The sequence below is a fragment of the Mustela nigripes genome, chromosome 13 (genome assembly GCF_022355385.1).
Source record: "Mustela nigripes isolate SB6536 chromosome 13, MUSNIG.SB6536, whole genome shotgun sequence".
In the NCBI taxonomy this organism is placed as follows: Eukaryota; Metazoa; Chordata; class Mammalia; order Carnivora; family Mustelidae; genus Mustela; species Mustela nigripes.
Window position 1 is genome coordinate 115,627,540 of NC_081569.1, and position 20,894 is coordinate 115,648,433.

At 47.3% G+C, this 20,894-nt stretch overlaps 1 protein-coding gene across 2 annotated transcripts in view; it reads left to right on the plus strand.

Annotated features, from left to right (window-relative positions):
- FBLN5 (fibulin 5) overlaps positions 1–20,894 on the plus strand; it is a 74,001-nt gene that overhangs the window by 38,680 nt on the left and 14,427 nt on the right. For both annotated transcript variants that reach the window (XM_059373505.1, XM_059373504.1), the window contains 3 exons: positions 12,070–12,192; positions 15,105–15,221; positions 18,977–19,096. In XM_059373505.1, the coding sequence (XP_059229488.1) occupies positions 12,070–12,192; positions 15,105–15,221; positions 18,977–19,096 (360 nt within the window). The remainder of the gene's footprint in view (positions 1–12,069; positions 12,193–15,104; positions 15,222–18,976; positions 19,097–20,894) is intronic.

Sequence of the window (20,894 nt, forward strand, 5' to 3'; positions counted from 1 at the left end):
CTTGCAGACGTTTTGTAGTTTCTCATCTTATATTCAAGTTTTCAATTTTTAACTCATTTTGAGTTAATTTTTGTGTATGGCATAACATCGTGGTCCAGTTTCTTTCTTTCCTTCTTTCTTTCTTTCTTTTTTTTTTGCATGTGGCTCTCTAGTTTTTCCAGTACTATTTATTGAAGAGACTGTCCTTTCCCCATTCTATATTTTGCTTCCTTTGTCATAAATTAATTGATCATATATGCATGGATTTATTTCTGGAGTATCTGTTCTGTTCTGCTGACCTGTATGTTTATTTTTATACCAATACCACATCATTTTGATTTCTCTAACTTTGTAATATAGTTTTAAACAGGGATGTGATGCCTCCAGCTTTGTTCTTCTTTCTCAAAATTGCTTTGGTTATTCAGGATCCTTTGGATTTCCACACAAATTTTAGGATTGTTTGTTCTATTTCTGTGAAAAGTGCAGTCAGGGTTTTGATAGGGATTACAATGAACCTTTGATTGCTTTGGGTGATATGGAAATTTGAACTATATTAATTCTTACAATCAGTGAAATGGAATATCTTTCCATTTATTTGTAACTTCTTCAGTCTCTTTCATTAGTGTCTTGTAGTTTTCAGGGCACAGGTCTTTTGCCTCCTTGGTTAAATTTATTACCCATTATTTTATTCTTTTTGAAATTGAAAGTGGGATTGTTTTCTTAATTTCTTGTTCAGCTAGTTTGTTGTTAGTGTATAAAAATACAACAGATTTTTGTATATTGATAATGCATTCTGCAACTTTACTGAATTTGTTTATTCTTTTTTTAAGAAAGATTTTATGGTTGTTTGTAGATATGTTTGTATGTATTTATGGAGAACATAAGGTAGGGGAGAGGCAGCGGGAGAGGAAGAGAGAGAATCTCAAGCGGACTCCATGCTGGGTGTGGGGCTTGATCCCATACTCCCCAGACCATGACCTGAGGTGAAATCAAGAGTTGGATGCCCAACTGACTGAGCCACTCAGGCATCCCTGTTTATTAGTTCTAACCATTTTTTGGTGAAGTCTTTGAGGTTTTCTGTGTATAAAATCATGTCTCCAAGTAGTGACAATTTTACTTTTTCTTTTACCACTTGGGTGCATTTTATTTCTTTTTCTTGCCTAATTGCTTTGGCTAGGACTTCCAATACTCTGTTGAATAAAAGTGGTGAGAGCGCATCTTTGTCTTATTCCTGATCTCAGAGGAAAAACATTCAGATTTTTACCAATGGATGTGGTAAAAATGTGGGTTTATCATATCATATATGGCTTTTACTTACTATGTTTATTATGTTACATTCCTTATATACCTGCTTTGTTGATAGTTTTTATCATAATGAATGTTGAATTTTATGGCCATATGACTTTTGTTTTTCATTTTGTTAATGTGGTATATCACATTAATAATGTTGATTGATTAATCTGCAAATGTTGGAACACCTTTGCACCCCTGGAATAAATCCCATGTGATCATGGGCTATGATCTTCTAATGTATTGTTGAATTCAATTTGTTAATATTTTTTGGGGATTTTTGCATGTATGTTCATCAGGGATATTGGCTTGTAATCTTTTTGTGCCATGTTCTTGTATGGGTTTGGTATCAGGTTAATGCTGGCCTCATAAAATGAGTTTGGAAGTGTTCCCTCCTCTTCAGATTTTTGGAAGAGTTAGAGAAGGGTTAGTATTAAATCTTCTTTGAATGTTTGGTAGAATTTACTAGTGAAGTCATCTGGTCTTGGACTTTTGTTTGTCAGGAGGTTTTAGATTACTGACTCAATCTCCTTGTTAATTTCAGTCTATCCAGGTTTTCTATTTCTTCATGATTCAGTCTTGGAAGATTTAATATTTCTAGGAATTTATCCATTTCTTCTAGGTTGTCCAACTTGTTGATGTATAATTTTTCATAGTAGTCTCTTATGACCTTTTGTATTTCTTTGGTATCAGTTATAACTTCCCCCTCTTTCTTTTCTGATTTTATTTATTTGAGTCCTCTCTCTTTTCTTAGTGAATCTAGCTAAAGGTTTGTCACTTTTGTTTATCTTTTCCAAGAATCAAGCTTTAGTTCATTGATATTTTCTATTTTTTTTTAAGCCTCCATTTTTTTCTGCTCTGATCTTCATTATTTCTTTCCTTCTACTAACTTTGGACTTTGTTTGTTTCCCCTTTAATAGTTCCTTTGGGTTTATCTAGGAAGGCTTTCAGAGGAACTCTGGGCCAGCGTGGATCCACGCTTCAAGTTTAGGAGGGCAAGGCCACAGGGAGCCCACCTTCTTCTGGCTAACTCCTCTTCATTTGTATTAGGGTACAAGATAAGCTGCTATAGCAAAAAGACCTTCCACACACTAGTTTAGATAAGAGAGAATTTAAATCTTCCCTTATATTACAGTCCAGAGTCAGGTAGTTCAGGGCTGGTAGAGTGGCTTGGCCAAAATCAGCATGTGGCTCTGTCTTACTTCTGGATCCAAGATGGCTGCTCTGGCTCTTACCATTACACCTACATTCCAGCCAGAGGGAGGAGAGAAGTGACAAGGGCACCACACACTCATTATTTAAAGTATGACTCAGATGTTGGGATACAATATTTTTATTTATGTTTTGTTGGCTGGACTTTAGTTACATAGTCCCACTTCCCGATAAAGGAAGCTGAAAAAAATACAGTCTTTAGTTGGAAGAATGGATATTGGAGGACAGTATCCAATTGTGGCAGTCTCTGCCACATCATCTGTCTAGATCCACCCAAGTATCTTCAACCCCAGGGAGCCTGTTCCTCCTGGAAGTGACCCCATTCTTTCTTCCAGCATGACACTTACCATACTTAATTGGAATTATCTGGTCCCTTATCTGGTTCCTACCACACTATAAACAGACATGACCCAGGTGTCATTTATCCTTGAATCCCTAGTACCTAAAGCAGGTGGGTTCATGGTGAATAGATGTGGCATGCATGAATCCTGTTTAGCTTTTTATTGCCACTGTGACTTGTGCACTTTGCTCTTTATTGGTGGGGGTGCCAGAGTGGTCTGGCAGGTCAGTCTGTTGGTTGGCCGCACGTGTAGCTCCTTCCTCTCCCTGCCTTCCACACTAGAGAAATCCGGGGATTTGCTAGGGACTGCAGAAGGGTGGATATAAGAGGAAAGCCTCTATTCTATGGGCTAGGTAAACACGCAATTTGGAAAAGTGTTGAATTCGTTCAAATATTTGTTTTAGGCTCAAGTGATAGAATCCAACTCTTACCAAGGCCAAAGGGCGGTGGAGAGCAGGTGTGACAATTTCAGCCCTGGGCTGTTTGGGATGAGGCCTTCACTTCTAGGCTCTCAGGACATGTTGTCCCCCTTCCTCCAAGAGACAACACCCCTAGTGTCCTGTTCCCAACCCCTTTGGTCTCTCCATTCTTCTCTCCTCTTCCTCCTGTCTTGAGGTTTCACTTCTTCTTGGGTTGTAGCCTTGACAGTTGTCCTCTGGTGTGCTGGGGTTGTCTGCTAGAGATGAGAACAGGTTGGGGGTAGGAGAGGAGACATAGTAGGTTGCTCTCAGGATGAAATATCTAGATTGTTAATCAATTGCTGGTGAATCGCTTATAGCTTGTTATGTTGAAAAAGCCATCTGTCACTTTTCTCCCTTGTTCTAGGGTTCCAGACTAGGTGTATGTGAAGGAATAATTCCTCTACATCATTGTTCAGTGTCAAGACCTGCCCTGCCCTCCCAGATTTGGGACATTCCCAGTCCTTTGTTCTCATAGCTCTCTGCAACGCCCTTCACACATTTGTTTCTCTTCCACGGCAGTCTTCCCCACTGGCCAGCAAGCCCTAGGTGCACAGGTGTAGTGGCCCAGTTTCACAGATAAGAAAGCAAATGCAGAAGGTCAGTGACACACACAGTGGCACCCTGGTTAGTTAGTGATGGAGTCAGAAGTGGTGGCAGGGTTTTTGAGCTCAGGTTTTTGCCCTGTGGGGAACAAAACACATGCAGATTTTGTTATCAGGTTCTGGGAGGGACCTGGCAGGGAGTGTGTGTTGCTGACGAAAGGCTGATTACCTGGGGTGAGTTTGCACACCTGGGCATTTTCTCAGGCAGCACCAGGCTGAGGGTTTTGTCCTGAGCCCGAAAAGTGGATTGGATTTCCTGGTTGTGCCCTCAGAGGTCCCATTGGAGCCCATTTTCAGGCCAGAACGAAGGTGTAGCTTTTCCCTCCTCTGATGTTCCTCCTTCTAGTGACTGTTGAAAATACACTTTGTCCTTGACTGGACATTCAGCAATCTAGGAGAAGAATGGAAATATACCTTATTCCATCAGGCCAAGCACATCTTGCATCAAAGCCTTTGGAGGTTGAAAACACTCTTGAATCAACCCTGGGATGGGCATGACAGGCAGAGGCTTGAGACTCTACTGGAGTTGGAGCTTTCTTCCAGATAGCCTTAAATTCATGGGAATGAGATACAGGCCTCAAAAGGAATGGATGATTGAACTAGTTTCATCCCATGCCCTGTGGCTTGACACACGTACCCTTTTGCTTTCAGAAAATTCCAAGAATGAAGGAGCTTCATTCAAATATAAGTTATTTCCATACTCTCTCCATCATGCCAGGCACTGTGTTAGGAGCTTAAGATACAGACGTGAATAAGATTCATTTCTGGCTTGCAAGAAACTCTCAGTTTGGGGGAGGGAGATGGGCCATCGGCAGCCCATGACGTCATTCCAGTATGAAGGGCTATAAAGCTAGATGTGCTTAGCACATGTTTGAGTAGTAAGGTAGGCTTATTGTGCTAGGTTGCTGAGGTGCCAAAAGAAAGCTATGACATTTCTAAGGAGGGGGCTGTAATATTTGGAAGAGGAGAGCCACACGATCATTTTTATGTCTTGGATGGTTCTGGAAGTTGTGTTTAGCTTGCTGTCAGGGGGAGAGACTGGCGGCTGGCAGACTTGTAACAAGGTTATTTCAATCATTTGGAGAAAAGGCTGTGAAGTCTTGGAGTCTCTGGGGAATACAATAAAGAGGGGGTTCTAGCCCGGGCTACTAGAAAACAGTGACGCCCTTAACCATGGCCTTGGAAGACGATCAGGGACAAGGAGATCACAGAACTGTGGCACTGAGGGTGACAAGGAAGTCAGAATGTGGGACAGGAATAAGCTCAGAGGGGACAAGGGAGAGGAGACTGTGGGGCAGATGCAGGGAAGATTGTAAGATTCAAGGGCTGTAGGATTACTAGGCCATGCTTGGGGAAAGGGGTCATCTGCATCAGAGGAAAGACACTGTCCTTTCTTCTGATTGGAATCTTTTGCACTTTTTGTCATCCCTTTGGAGCAGTATTTCTAAGAGCTTTGTTAATGTCTGGGAACTGAGTTTACTCATAGAAATAAACTAAAGTTGGGGAGGGCTTCTGAAGGCACACAATGCTTTCACCCAAGGCTTTGCTATATACCCAGGAGAGCCTTCCGTCTGGTGCAGACTAAGCTGCATACTTGTTTAAGAAGACTCTAAAAATCCTAATAGTATATAATAACCCGTGGGTTGGATCGTAGAGGAATATCCAGTTAGGAATCTTTGGCTTGATATTTGAATTTCAGTTCTTTCCTGGACTCCCTTGAACAGCCTCTGAAACTCTGAGCAGCTTGCATGGATATAGAACCAAATACCACGATAATCTAGCCCCTTGCCACACAGAATGTGGCCTCTGGGTCACAGGAGCTTGTCAGAAGTGCAGAATCTACCAAACTGGACCCTGAACCTTAGCAAGTTCCCCACTGATGCATATGCACATTCAAGTGTGAGAAGTATTGGTCTGGCACAGCGAGTTCCAGATACGGTTTTGCACTGGAATCATGCAGCTAACTTTAAACAAGCTTTCCAAGCCTCAACCCCAGACATTCTGATTGAGTCAGGCAATTCTCTTGGGTAGCTAGGTTTGGGAACCACTGGCTTGTATAGGTTCAAAAACCCTTCTCTGTTGATGGACAAATGGCACGAATCTCAGTAAATGGAAATCTAGTTTGAGCTCCACATTTGCTTGGTTTACAGTCATGGTAATAACTAATGCTTTGTGCCCTTCAAAAACAAAACAAAAAAAAAACAAAAAAACCACATCTAGACTGGCCATGAGCAGCTTTGGCTCCTTGCTATTGGAACAGTTTGATACCCGACACTCAAGAAGGAAGATACGCGCCATCCCTTCCTTGCCCCCAACCCCGACAACTGCAGTGACCGTTCATACATTGGCAGAAGTTGAATGGGCTTGGCCAATTCTCTGCCCATTTTGAAAGCAGCTGAAGTCAGCTGATGTTTACCAAGCACTCTGATGAAAATAATTACCCAAGACCAAACAATGTGATCTCCATTAGTAGCATAGTTTGTTTCTGTAGAAGGTCATAGCTAGAAGGGGCCTTCCAGAACTCTCCTCCAAACTCTCACTTTACGGATAGAAAAATAGAACCCACAGAGAGCTGGAAACCCGCATTCCAGCTGGTTTCATCCAAGAGGAAAGGACTTTTGTTGTTGTTGTTATTTGGAAAAATGGACCACATGTTTGTTGCCTAATTAGAGACGCAGTATGAACAAGCTTTGTATTCTAAGCTTAATATCAAGCATTGAGTAAAGTGTTATAAACACAGAAAGATCTGGCTTCTATTGCCCAGGACCCACCAGACACATGGAGTGCAGATGTCCTGGGATTTCAACAAGCGAGTTCTCAAACGCTGAGGTCTTTAATTAAGCAGGTGTTTGGGAAGTAGGTCCTGTGTAACTTCCAGCCTTGGCTGGGCTTGTCTCACTGAAAAATGGCACTGACTCAGCCCAGCAGCAGGCCTGAAACTGGCTTCAGCTGGAGGCATAGGAATGTGCCATTGTTACTTTCTTCTTTCTTATCAAGCCCCATTAGCTTGAGCAAGGAAGGAACAAAAATGGGCTGGGAAAACATGTTGTTTCACTGGGTAAAAATTTACTACCAAGGAAATTATTTTGCCATTTCCAAAAAAGGCCTTTGGAAAGGTGTCGCCTTCCAAATACTTTTGGACATTTTCTCCCAGTGTCACCCAGTGAGAATGTTTCCCTTTGGCTGATGGCCATTCTCGCACAAGAACAGAGACATTCCTCTGAGCTTGTGCACACGGGTGCACGAGGATGACCCCTTGTTTGCTCACAGGGCTGGAGAGCAGAAGACACAGAAAGAGGGAGGAGTCATAGGTGGGGTCAAGGTTGATCGTATTTGGCTCTGGAATTTGGTCAGACACACACACTCCTAGGTCACCAGATGTCTGCAATTATGGAATCATAGATGGACCCATGAACACCAAAGTTAAGAGGCAAAAACTGAGACTTGTTGCCATCTCTTGCCACGTGTCTACCACTCCCAGGGGAGAAGTTCCCAGCTCTGGCTCTGGAAGAGCTAACCGTGCTTACAGCCCCCTGAGTCCCGGTGGTGTCTTCTGGGTGTCTTTGGTGAATCCCAGAACAAAGCCAGCGGGGGCAGAGGCTGTGGGTCCCCTACTTTTCACAGCTGTTAGAAATAGCACCTCACTTGGGGTAGGGAACTAAAATTTCCGGGACACCTATGGTGTGGACCTGTGTACACGTTAACTTAGGAACTCTATTTAGTAGCTCTCTTTAGCTGAACACCTGGGGAGGGTCCAGGAGCCTTAATGAACTTGTCAGTAATACTTAGTTATCAAGTACAGGAGCCTGGATTCACACCCAGCTCTTCCTGCCCCCAAAGTAAGTTATTTATTTATTTATTTATTTTACCCACTAACCCTTTCTGGGGAGGTCTTGACCCTTTGGTCTTTTTTCCTCTTAGGCTTTGGTGCAGGCAGAAGGGCTTAGGCAATGTTCTTCCCATGGGCATGGATGGATCATTGGTTTTTGTTTTGCTTTGTTTTACAGCTTTTAAAGAGCCTTTAATTTCAGCTGGAACATGTGCTATGAAAACCGTTTAAATATTTCCCCTTTAACTTTCAGGAATAAATGTGGATGTGTAAATCCATCTTTGGGTATGATATGTAAATTCAGATATGATAAAGAGCTGGCATACATATGCATATTATTTATATTCAAACTGATTTATGCTTATTTGTGGCAGTACCTTTGGTCTGTTATGTTTTCCAATAGAGATCTTTTTAAAGATTTTATTTATTTATTTATTTGACAGAGAGATAGCACAAGTAGGCAGAACGGCAAGCAGAAGGAGAGGGAGAAGCAGGCTTCCCGCTGAGCAGGGAGCCCGGTGCAGGACTCGATCCCAGGACCCCGGGATCATGACCTGAGTGGAAGGCAGCCACTTAACCGACTGAGCCACCCAGGCACCCGCCGATAGAAATCTTTATAGGAGAACCTGCAAGCCAGCACAAAGATTGTGGTCCCTCCCCAATGTGTCTCTCGAGTCAGCCTGAAAGGGTCTGCTTGTTGTGTTGTTGTTGTGTTTGTTGGGTTGTTGGGAAGTTGCCTTCTCATGTCATGAGCCCACCTCCTCTATCTGCTGCCCCTGAGAGATCCCAGGTGGCCTTGATGGACATCCTTCATTCATACTGTCTGAGAGCACCTACCCACGTGAAGCTTGCGTCTGGCTGGTCACGTGACACAGAGCCATTGGTATGAAATCCTAAGTGAGTATCCCTAATACGTGGGCTGCTGTCCTGCGACCTGGGAGCCCAGTCTGGCCAGTGGCCTCCTGAGAGGATGGCACGGACATGACTGATCTTGATGACTTCCTGGAGCGAGCAGTTGTTTCAGATTGAGAACATTTCCATCGAGGGCCGCTTTGGGGACGTCTAACAGAAGAGGTGACGGCTCAGACCAAGCCACACAGGTCAGCAGGGCTGTGCCACTCAGCGCAGAGGAGAGCTTCTTCCTGGACAGGTGCAGGCCTGGGCTTCCATCTGCCAGCAGGTTCTGGAGATGGGAGTGAGCTCTCTCCTCCAGTTGCCAGGGGCACTGGCCACGTGGAGAGAGGACGAATGTTGCCCCACCTGGTGAGAGACGAGCCATGGATGCACTAGTGGAATCGTCTGGGTGCCAGGGCAGCTGGCCAGGGCACCTGACCAAGGCAACAGCTCCCAGGAGCGAGACAGGGAGGGGATAGAGGACTCTAAGGAGATCCTCAGTCTGGGAGTGACATGGCTGGAGGGCTCTGCTGGAGGCCAGCTCTTCCAAGTGGCCTGGGAGTTTGGGAGGATACACACACACACACACACACACACAGTCACAGTAGAACCTAAAGGATGAATGAAGCCATAAATAAAGGACTGAATGAACTGAACATTCTTTCTTGGGAGACTCTTCCTAAGTATCACGTGGGAAAGGAAATAGCAGAGGTGGTTTACACATGAGGATAATGACACTTACTCAGGTTGCTGTAACTTGTACTTTTCCACTGATGCAGAAAAGGACCCTTTGCCAAAGAATGTCCTTGGAGTGGTTCGATGTATTTTTCTTTCTGTTATTTAAGTCAAATGTAGTTAATGTAAGCAGTTCAGCTGGGAGCTGGGAGGTGTGATGAGTCTTCCAGCCCTGGTGGAACCCCAGGGTGAGAAGAACATTCTAGCTTCTGCTCCACCAGGTTTGTAAGCTCATGGTGGTTTTCAGGGGGGTTGGTCATGGGTTGCTTTTAAAGTCCACACACCAAAACGGTCTTGCCAGCACGTGGGCTCAGGAAATCTGTCTGGGGGCCTTGAAGGCATTCATGTCTGATGGTCGTGGGTTCCTTCATTCATTCAATAAAAAACTGTTGAACGTTTGCTATGGACACAGAGTCCCACCAGGTATGTTTTCAGGATATAAAGGTGAGACACGCCCTTGGCAAAACTCCAGGGACTCACAGGGTTCTCAAAAAAATATGTATATCATGACAATCCATTTGTTGACAGAAATGCCGTTGGATCAAGTTAATTCTTTAATTCAGTAAAGGTGGTGGAGTCCTTTAAAAACTGCACTTTCCAGATGTAGTTTCTAGGCTTGACTGTTTTGCACGTGTCTGTGTGTGTGCACGCACGCCTGTGCCCTCTCCGGCTCCGCACGCCCTTGGGGAGCTCCGTCTGGTCCACTGGCTCGGGTTGGTTTCTCCCCGCAGGAGTCCGCCAGCCCATTGTGTATGTCAAAAGTTATACAAACACGAGAGTCTTGGGAACTTGCTATCACCAAGTCTAATGGCTCTTCTCCCCTGGGGTCTCTCTCACCCTTGAATCCCCTCGAGGCAGGAAAAAGCGTGCACATTCCAAAGGCGCTGTTGTTCCCAGGGTATAGTTGCCATCCATCACTCCCGGCCGGAAAAATGTAACCATGCCCTGGCCGATAGTGGCAGTATTTATTATCCTAGTCTTCGATAGGGATTGGAGCATGAGCGGCTGGCGGCCAAGCATTATTCTCTGGTTCCCCTGGGAGGCTTTGCTGGGTGGGCAGCACTGAGGGTGGAAGGGAGGCCAAGGGCAGGGGCAGGAGCTCTTGCAGCCAAGAACAGGCTGGGTTTCTGCCACGAAGACTGCACATCGTCAGGTGTCAGGGTAGATCGAAGGCTGCACCACCTGGGAGCCAGGTTCTTGGAAGCTGCATGTTAGAGGCCTGAAGGCTGGTTTCCCGAGATGCATAGACATCTGATCCTGTGGGGTGGGCTGTGGGTGAGTGGGCATCGTTGGTATTGATGCGTTCAGGGGGGTGGTGACCATGGTGGTATCACCTGAACCTGCCTTGGTGATGTGACCCCTGCCATTCCTGCACAGTGGGGCGTGGAGTCAGGTGGGCAGGGAGGTCTGGGCTCAGCTCTTGGCTCGGTGCTATTCACGCTATCAGCAGAATTCTCCCATCTGTAAGATGGAGGTTATGAGTCCCCCTCGCAGGGTTTGTGAGAATAAATATGGTGACATCTGTGCCGTGTCCTGTATACACACGACCTGTGCACACAATTCGTGCAGACCACATAAATACAGGACGTGCAGACTACATTTGCAGGTACGTATGCGCGCGGCTTATACACATGACCTGTGTGCACCGCGTATGCATGCTCCACGTGCTGGGGGAGTGGCTTTCAGTGTTATTTCTAATTGCTTGTGGTCCTTTGGAGAAGGCAGGCAGCCCCCAGTGCAGGAGTGAGAGGAGCGAAAGGCAGGTGCTCTGCTAAGGTACAGAGGGGAAGGGGAGGTTGATGAGGGGAGGCACTGGGATACGGGATGTTTGATGGATTCCATGCGGCGAATTAATAGATGAATGTTTAGGGAAAGTCCCCTCCTCCAGGTGGAAGTGAGGGTGCGGTGTCGGGAGGTTGTAGCGTGGGGAGAAAGGGCAGAAGAATTTGCCTCCCTTGAAACAGTTCTGAGTGCCGAGGGTGCATACCAGATTTGGCGAATGTGGCCACACGTATGGCTTGGTCTCTATGCTCTGAAGCTCTTGATCAGGGGGAAGGGGTCGACTTGGACACAGGAAGCTGCACACTGCCAGCCAGCCAGCCAGCCATACGCAGGCAGCCTTGCAGAGAGCCCCAGTGTTGAGCAGAGGGAAGGAAGAGATCAGTCCCAGGAGCTCTAGAGTGGAGTGGGGGGAAGGCTGCAGGGCTCCGTGGAGCTTCCGAGAGGTGCAGGCACCCCAGACTGAAGGGTTCTCATGGATGGCTACAATCAAGCGACTTCACTCCTAGCTCCCTTTGGCAGGAGATGTTTATTTTTCTTCTGTTATGTTCTCAGAGGTGTTTCTTCGACAGGTACACAATAGACCCCCGTTTAACACGTGCATGAATACGCCAAAGACAAAACATGTTTCTAAATCAAGTCCTGGTTATTATCAAGGTGACCTGCTTTCAGAAAGTGGTGGGATGGGCTGTCAGTAGACTCCCCCAGGATGTGTGTTCTCTTCTTTTGTAGATTTTCTTTTGTGGATTTCTGGGGGAGCAGACCAGGTCTCCAAAAAGGTCAGTGTCTCCTAGGGGTATCCATCAGGGAGATGCGTCCGTCTCCTTGGATGTAGCCTGGAGACATTATCACCTCCTTCCCAGGACAAGCAAGAAGCTGACACCCTTGGTGGCTCCAGGACTCTGGATTAATACAGGTGACAGTCTCTGGACTATGTCTGTGTTACAGATGTGGACGAGTGTGGAACGGATTCTCACCAGTGCAACCCGACCCAGATTTGCATCAACACGGAAGGAGGGTATACCTGCTCCTGCACCGATGGCTACTGGCTTCTGGAAGGCCAGTGCTTAGGTAACAGCTTGCTGGGCTCACAGAGACTCTTGGAAGTTCATGGTTGCTAGGGGTATTGTGAAATGGGGGCATAATGTGGTGGCTTCAGGGCATTGGGCTTTTCTTTGTCGGGGGAGAGATATAGAAGGTAATGGAGCCTGCACTGTTCCTTTAAATCAATCGAGACCATCACCATCAATGTCCTGGTTAGAGTGTTTAAATATAAGTTTTAAGGGCTTGTATTTGATTTCACCTAGACCTACATCCTGCCTCCAGGAAGTTTATATCCAAGGCGGAAAGTGATAGAGGTGTGAGGATTATTCCGTCTTGGTGAGAAATCATGTTAAGAAAAGGGACCACTTTCTTAGTCACAGAAATGTCCCAAGTCTCAACTGTGGGTCCGTAGATTCTAACGCCTCCTCCCATTACTTACCCCACTAGCTGTGGTCTTTTTATTCCAAAGGAGTCAGTCATCACCAATTGAGAATTTCACCCTTGCAGTTGGCATTCGCTATATGATCTCTCTGTTTATTTTTACTGGAGGGTTATTTGCCTTTCTTCCCCTCTGGTTTTGGTTTCGGCAAGTAAATGAATTCATAGCAATCTCTAGCTGTCACTTGAATTCTATTTCTAGGGTGTGATTTCTATGCTGTGTTTTCTTGGAAAAGCTGTACCAGTTCAAGTTCTCTAAGACCCTGTTCTCGTGCCCGAAAATCAGTGCTGGAGGAGCGGAGAAACAAATCCAAACAACATCATGGAAACAAAAAAAAAAAAAAAAAAAGAAAGAAAGAAAAAGGAAAAAAAGTTCTTTTTTCTAAGACTCCCTTGATTAAGACTTGAATGCCAGTCCGCTCTAGAGCCTTGTCTGAAGCATCTTTAGGGCCAGATAAGCCAGACTAGACTTGGCTTGGTTCTCCTTTCCAGGCGTGCTCCAGGGAACTGGCTGCACATGGGGACATTTATGAATACGACGGTCACTGTGCATTTTAACGAACCTTAGCTATTGTGGAAAATTTGATGCCACTGATTTGAACATAAGCAGATCAGTGTGAGTGAGTTATTTGTACGGCAACTTAATATGTCGGCTCTCAGAGCTGGAAGGGATGTTAGATATTATGTCATCCAACTTTTATAGAGTTGGAAACTGAGACTCAAAGAGGGGAACATTTTGAACAAAGAGTGAGTAGGGTCTAAAATCTGGATCCTTTGGTCAGTCCAGTTTTTTCCCACCACCAGGGGGCGCTAGAGAGGATCAGGTGAGAGGGACACAGGCTCCATTGTAGAGACTTTGGGGCTGGGCAACACTTCCCAATCTAAGGGGGGCCAGCAATGGGGCATTTCTCTCCTTGGGAGGGCTGGTCTCTACCACAGGGCTTGACGCTTTGGGAGGGATCCTCCTGGAGGCCTAACCTGGTGCCACACACTCAGCCTGTTCCCACTTCACACTCAAAGTGGAGACCTTTCCTAATTGTGGCTGAATTCATGCCTTCTCCTGACCAAACTCTTCTTTCCCTTTCAAAGCACAAATCCCATCACCATCTCCCACCCCTTTGGTACACCTTGGGAGGCATTGCTTTTGCAGAAAAATGAGGGGTGGGGGGGCTGCCTTTCCCCCAAGGTCTCCCTTAGGTGGAGGAGGCCCTCCCCCCCCCCCCCCCCCCCAACCCCAGCGCTGCCTCCCTGACCTCGGTGACGGGCCCAGTGGCACCCTGGGAAAGGTCAGGATCAGCAACCGCCCAAGCCACTGTGCTTTCCCAGTGGGAACTGCAGAACACTCAGTGGGCAGTGGGATGGGCTGGGTTAGAAGGAGCTGCTGCTCAGAGAGAAGACAGACTCACAGGGGCAGGGCACAGCCTCTGAGGGGGCTGAACACCAGCTAAGGTGGAGGTGGGGTCCTTTCTGGCAGTGGGTGGTAGAAACCAGGCACAGAGACAGACTCAGAACCAGTCTCCAGAGCCCAGGCTGGGTGCTGGGTCCAAGGAACTGGAGTACTGGGGAGGGAACATCTGGCGGAGGTTGGGGATAAGATAAGGACCAGTTATAGGTGCAGTGAGATCAACTGGTCATAACAGGCAGTCATATAGGGTAAGTCTGGGGTCTCCATCTCTAGGCTTCATTCAAGGCACCCTGTCCCAGAGGAGCGAATTCTCTTGCCCATCAGCCCATTAACTTGGGGGTATTGGGAAGTGCTTTCCCAATGACATCAGGCTCCCCATTGACGGGTACATGTTAGCAGGGAGGGCATACTGCCCAGCTCTGCTGAAAGGCTTCATTCAGCCACAGAGCCGCTTGCTCAGGAAAGGCCAGCCATGGCTTGGGGGAGGCATTTTATCCAGAGTTTTATGTCTGCTCTGGTGCAAGCAGGAGATCCAAGGCAATCTCTGGCATCCTTGTGTTACTGGATCATAGGTCTCCAGACTGCTGTGTTGCCCTGCTTTGTCCTGACCTACACTTGCCCTTGTTCTTGAGCGCTAGACAGATCATTGTTAATGGAGCTGGCGAGGAGCCTGTTGGAGCGAGGCTGTGGATTCCTCTTACACTTTAAGCCAACTTGTCCCTTCCCAGGGCTGTGTGACATTTTTACAGAATCTTAGAGTGAATTTTTGATGTTGGATAAATCTGAGCATGGAGTATTGAAGTTGGATAAAATCTTGGAGGCTGTCTGCCCCATGTCCCAGTTGAAGCAGACATTTCTTCTAGAACTTTCCAGGCAGTTGCAGGTGTTCATGGAACTGACATGCGTCAGGAAGGGTTGTAGCTGGATTGATACTCTGGGGGGTATCCCCATGCCTGATGCTCAGTCCGTACTGTCTTCTCTTTAGTTTCCCTTCCTTTACTGGTCCTGCTTCGAAAGTGATGGGTGGTCTAGATGCCAGGTGTGGCCCTGGTGATTGGGAAGAAGTATCTCACCTTGCTGGCGTTTCTCTTTCCAGACATTGATGAATGTCGCTATGGCTACTGCCAGCAACTTTGCGCAAATGTTCCTGGATCCTACTCTTGCACCTGCAACCCTGGTTTTACCCTCAACGAGGATGGAAGGTCTTGCCAAGGTATGCGATGCCAACGATCCCTTGAACCTGTTGAGAAGCACTAGATGCTGTCTTCTCTGGAGTCTGATGGTTGACGTGGTTATAACGTCCTGCTCCCTGTCACCACGTGCCTATCCCCGCTGCTTACAGAAACCTGAAGTCCAAACCGAAGGTTATGGGAAACATCTCAGAAAGTGCTCTGAGTATTGCTGAGAGGAGAGGCACAGTCATCCATCAGCTAGGGATTATGGTTTCATGGATTTGCTTCTCTCTGTGTGTCTACTTTCCATAAGTAGCCTTGCCAGTTTCTGGGCTAATCGGAAATTTTCACGCATTTCCTGTAGCCTGAGTTCAGTGCCTGATGCTCAAGGGGGGTGGTCAGCATTCCCCACAAAAGCAGAGTGAAATAAAGACACCCCCCCCTTTTTTTGAGAGAGGGAGTGAGCAGAGGGAAGAGGGGCAGATGGAGAGGAGAGAGAGAGAATCCCAAGCAGGCTCCACACCCAGCGTAGAGCCTGACTCAGAGCCTGACGTGGGGCTCGGTCTCACCACCCTGAGATCATGTTCTGAGCTGAAACCAAGAGTTGGTTGCTCAACTAACTGACTGAGGCCCAGCCCTCCGGCGCCCCAAAACAAAGGCATTTTCTGAGTTTTACGTGATCACTTCAAATACTGATACGTGAGTAAAGCAAGCTATATCTCTTCTGCAGTCTCCATCCGAGGGTTTCTTCTGCTTGGGAAGTGCATGGGGGCTCAAGGCTCAAGAAATTCATGCAAAGCCTGCCTAGCCCCGGGCCCGCCCCCCAGCCCCCACCCAGGCCTCCAGCCCTGGCAGCGGCTCCGTCCTGGGTGGAGGTAGCGTGCCCGAGACTCAAAATGAGGTCTTTGTTTGGAGCCGGCCACCAGGTTCTGCAAGGCCCATTTCCTTGTCACACCATTTGAGGTCTGGCGGGCGGGCTGCAAGCCAGCTGGTTGGAGGATATTATGTTTCCATTAGCTTAATCGGATCTAAATCATTGGGTAAACAGGAAGGCATCAGTGAAAGGGTCTGATCCTGGATTCTTTGTAAGTCTTTCCTCCAAAGCTGGTTCTGCTAATTGTTCCAAGAAGTCTCGACTGCGTTCCTCTTGCCAGGAGAGGTAATTTTCTTCGGAGAGCGGAGGCCAGGCCTGGGGGTTGAGGGGCCCTTCCGTCCCCATGGAGCAGGCAGCAGGCCCCTGGCTCCCTTGCTGCTTGCTGGGAGAAGTGACGTAGGGCAGAGGCAGGCTTCTTGGGGCGTAGGCAGGGGGTTGGAAGTGCCAGCCCAGGCTTCTACCCAGAGACTGGCAGGGCGCCTCCAGCACCTCGCGGGAAATAGTCATGCACAGCGGGGCCCAAAGGCCCGGGTGTCCTTCAGGCCTCTTGAGATCAGAACTGTGATGGGGAGCAAGTGAGCCACAGGGCAGTGCCAAGTCCAGCAGCACGCTAAGGCCCAGAAATGGGCACCTAGCCACGAGGAGACTGCCTTAGCCGGGTCCTGGGTACAGCAGGGCCTACATTCTCCACTGAGCTTTGGTCATCCTCACGCCTCTTGCAAGGAAGGGTGTTTTGTGCTCTTGGAAGCACTGCCCCAACTGTTAACCTCATTGAACCCGAGTGATAGCGGGAGTAGATAGGTAGGGCTGTTGCCTGGCTCTGCAGAGGAGGAAATCAAAGCTCAGAGGTGTTAAGCAACATGGCCAGAGTCACACAGCCAGGGGGTCACAGAGCTGAGAGAGCCAAGGCTCCAACCTTCCTGGCGGGCAGGTTGGAGCAGGACTTGGCCTGCAACCACTCAATTCAGAAGGGCACCTGGGCTGTATGGATCCCAGGGGGCAGAGGCCCCAGGGAGAAGGGTTGCTCTGCAGAGATAGCTGAGAGCTGCAAGACAGCAGGACCGGAGCTCCCTCATCCCCGTGTGGTCAACATGTGGCCGGAAGTCAAGGGCACCAGCCCTAATCCCCAGTGGTGCCATCCTGTCCCGCCTGCACTTGAGTCAGAGGCCCCCTGCCATGGCCTTTCCTGGCTTCTGGGTTGCAGAGCCTCCAAGCTCTGTTGGGGGGATTTGTGCCTTGCTGGACCTTCCCTGTAGAGTCCTGTTCCCCCCTGACCCCCCTCCGCCACAGCTCTAAGGCAGCAGGAGGTGTGTGGGCATAGGATTAGCCCTCCCTGTATAGAAAAGCTTCTCAAGCTGTTCCTTGGGAAGGCTTTTCACTTGGAAAACACTCAAATCTCTATTCAGAGCCTTAAGAGGTTTACCTGGACTTTGAAGGGGAATTCTCTCAGCTGGAACTTTGGTCACCGGGGCTCAGGAGAAGGTGTGCTTACAATGCGTCAGTCAATGTCACCGGAGAAAGGGGCTCCTTCCTTCCCCTTCCCTCATCCTGATGAACTGTGCAGAATACATAATTCATAGGTATTACGGAAGGACCCCTGACTCATGTTTCAGTTCCAACTGTGCTCTTGTTAGCCTGGGGACTTGGGCACCTCTCCCAACGTTCAAACAGCCTTAAAATTATCAATGTATCACTGATGTACAATATTATTTATTTATTTGACAGACAGAGATCACAAGTAGGCAGAGAGGCAGGCAGAGAGAGAGGAAGGGAAGCAGGCTCTCTGCTGAGCAGAGAGCCCGATGCGGGGCTCGATCCCAGGACCCTGAGATCATGACCTGAGCAGAAGGTAGAGGCTTTAATCCACTGAGCCACCCAGGCACCCCAATAAACTGCACTATTAAAGGCACATTATTTCATAAACTTTGCCATAAACATGGATACCCCCATGTAGCCATCACCACACTCAAGATGATGAAATATTCCACTATCTAAACGTTTCCCTGTCCCCCTTTTGTGGTCCTCTCCTTAACCCACTGAACTTGTAACACAGGGCAGTGGTCCTTGTAAGGATTCAGTAACTCTGAGATCCTTCTGGAATAATGGGTGGTGTTATATATGAGTAATTGTCTTAGTTCAGGCAGTTATGACAAAATACCACATTGAGGGCCTTAAACCACAGAAATTTATTTTCTCCTAGTTCTTGAGGCAAGAAATCCAAGATCAAGATGCTGGCAAGGTGGGGTGCTTGTGAGGGATCCCTTCCTGGCCTGCAGATGGCCACCTTTTCAGCGTGTGCTCGTATGACAGAGGGAGCGACCTCTCTGCTGTCCATTCTTATAAGGGCACTAATCCCACCATGAGGGCCCCACCTGTATGACCTCATTTAAACTTAATTACCTCCCAAAGGCCCCATCTCCACATCCAGTCACGTTGGGGGTTAGGGCTTCAACATAGGAATTTTGGGGGAAGGACACAATTCAGTCCATAATAAAGAGAGTTATTATTAGAATGGTTGTGGTTCTTTAGTTGTTTACCTGAAACATCAAAGCCAGCAGGAGCGAGGGAAGAGCTAATCAGTGATAGAAGGCGTGAGATGGTGGGAATGAGCAGATGTTGCCTGGAAGTTTCTGTGGGGTGAGCCTTGGGGACCAGACTTATTAGGAGGGTATATGTGTACCTGTGTCCACATGGATATGGTGTGTGTTGTTTCTACCTTGCCCAACTTGTGAGCAAGGAAGGACATGTGAATGGAGGACTCTGGGGTCTGAGCTCTAGATCTGGGAAGTCCTGGGTGGAGGTCTTTGGCGCCTGTGAATCTGGTCTGGTACCTGTAGATTTTGTTGCCAGTGCATTTTCTGCCTCATCATTGGGGATTTTCTGTTGTGAGAATGGTCAATAATGATCTTTCGCTTTCCCTAGACGTGAATGAGTGTGCCACTGAGAACCCCTGCGTGCAAACCTGTGTCAACACCTATGGCTCCTTCATCTGCCGCTGTGACCCAGGATATGAACTTGAGGATGATGGTGTTCGTTGCAGTGGTAATGGGCTTTGGCATTTGGAGACTTCCATCAGTCCTAGGGGGTGGAAGGGTTGGCGGGGTGGTGTGGAGGACAAGGGCTTCCTTCACAGGTGTTTCCTCTGCTTTCCCAGACATCCCCAGTTTGGGACATTTCCCCGCATGGTGGGGTCACAACCACACAAAGCAGAGATGAGTCACTTCCCAAAAGGTGGAGTAGAGTCCCCTCCCTTGTCATTTGATGCCTAATGCAAAAACCAGCAGAGCTACCTTTAGGGGTCTGACAGGGCTTGAAGAGGGAAAGGAGTTGCCCAATTCTGTGTGTTGGTTTGAATTATCTGTCCCTGCCCAGCATGACAGTACTTGTAGAGGAAAGTGACTTTGGTATAATAGCATATCTCACAGGGCAGTGTTGGCGGAGGTACTGAATGGGTGATCATATGGGTAAGTGAAAATACTTTGTGAACTTCTAAAATCTCTACAAATAATCAGTTCTTGGCTCCAGGACTGGCACGTAGCGTGCACATCATCAACAGTTCTCAAAGCAGTGAGTAAATGATTGAACGTTGAATTAATTCTTTTTTTTTTTTTTAAAGATTTTATTTATTTATTTGACAGAGAGAGATTACAAGTAGGCAGAGAAGCAGGCAGAGAGAGACAGAGGAGGAAGCAGGCTCCCCGCTGAGCAGAGAGCCCGATGCGGGACTCGATCCCAGGACCCTGGGATCATGACCTGAGCCGAAGGCAGCGGCCTAACCCACTGAGCCACCCAGGCGCCCCGAATTAATTCTTAATAATTTGTGTGAACGTAACATGGTGGCTTTGTTGGCCTTTTATAAATTCCTTCCAAGACTGAGAAGCTATGATTCTCTGCCAGTAATTTCTTGAGAACTCTACTATAATTTTCTTATTAAACCTGTAACACGGAACTTATAAACACAAACTCTTGAGAACAGGGATGGCATTTTATTCCTATAAATCCCTATAGCATTCCTCACAGAGCCATGTACAGCTCATTCTTTCTTCTATTCTTCCTTCTTTCCTTGTTTTTTTGTAAATACTGGATTAAAGTAAACTCCATTCCATCCACTTTTGGCATCCTGAGCGGTTGTGAGTTAGCACAGTCCAAATTAATGATGCTTCACTGTATTTTTCAAAATAAGCGAACCATACCCTAGAGCATGAACATCTTTTTGTCCTGCTGAATGGAAAGTTTCTTAATCCTGGGTTTCACTGTGACAGGAACTGACCCAGGTCATGAATGGGACTTGTCTGGTAGCTTCACGGAGGATGGGGGTGTTCTGGGGACAGAGTTCTCTGAACAATTGAGCACCTTTCCCTGGGGCCCAGAGAGCCGGAGGCCCAAGTAGGCCGTTGTAGAGAGTTTAGACGGATTAAATGTCAGTCCTAGAAGCTAATAAAATACCTTCAGGCATGAAAAGCTACTTTCTTCCTAGATTTCAGGTCCTCCCATGGCACTCCTTGGGAAATCTGGGCCAAGGGACTAAGAGGGGGAAAGTTGAGCATTATGAGATTGAGAGCGTTTGTTTCTGCCGAGGTCCGTGTACATCCACAGGTGTTTACTGACCATCTTCAGAGGTAGGATAGGAGGGTGACTGGAACCAGACAGAGCCAGGTTCAGATTCTAGTTCTTTCCTTGGCCATGTCAATAGGGTGGTCATAAAGATGAAAAAAGCTGGTGTACCTAGGTGCTGTTCCACGTTAGTTGACTTTCTCTAGGTGTGAGTGCAAAAGACTTCTGACTTTACAGAGATTTTACATCTTTGGTGGTTTTGCAACACTTTCCAGTTGACTCACTT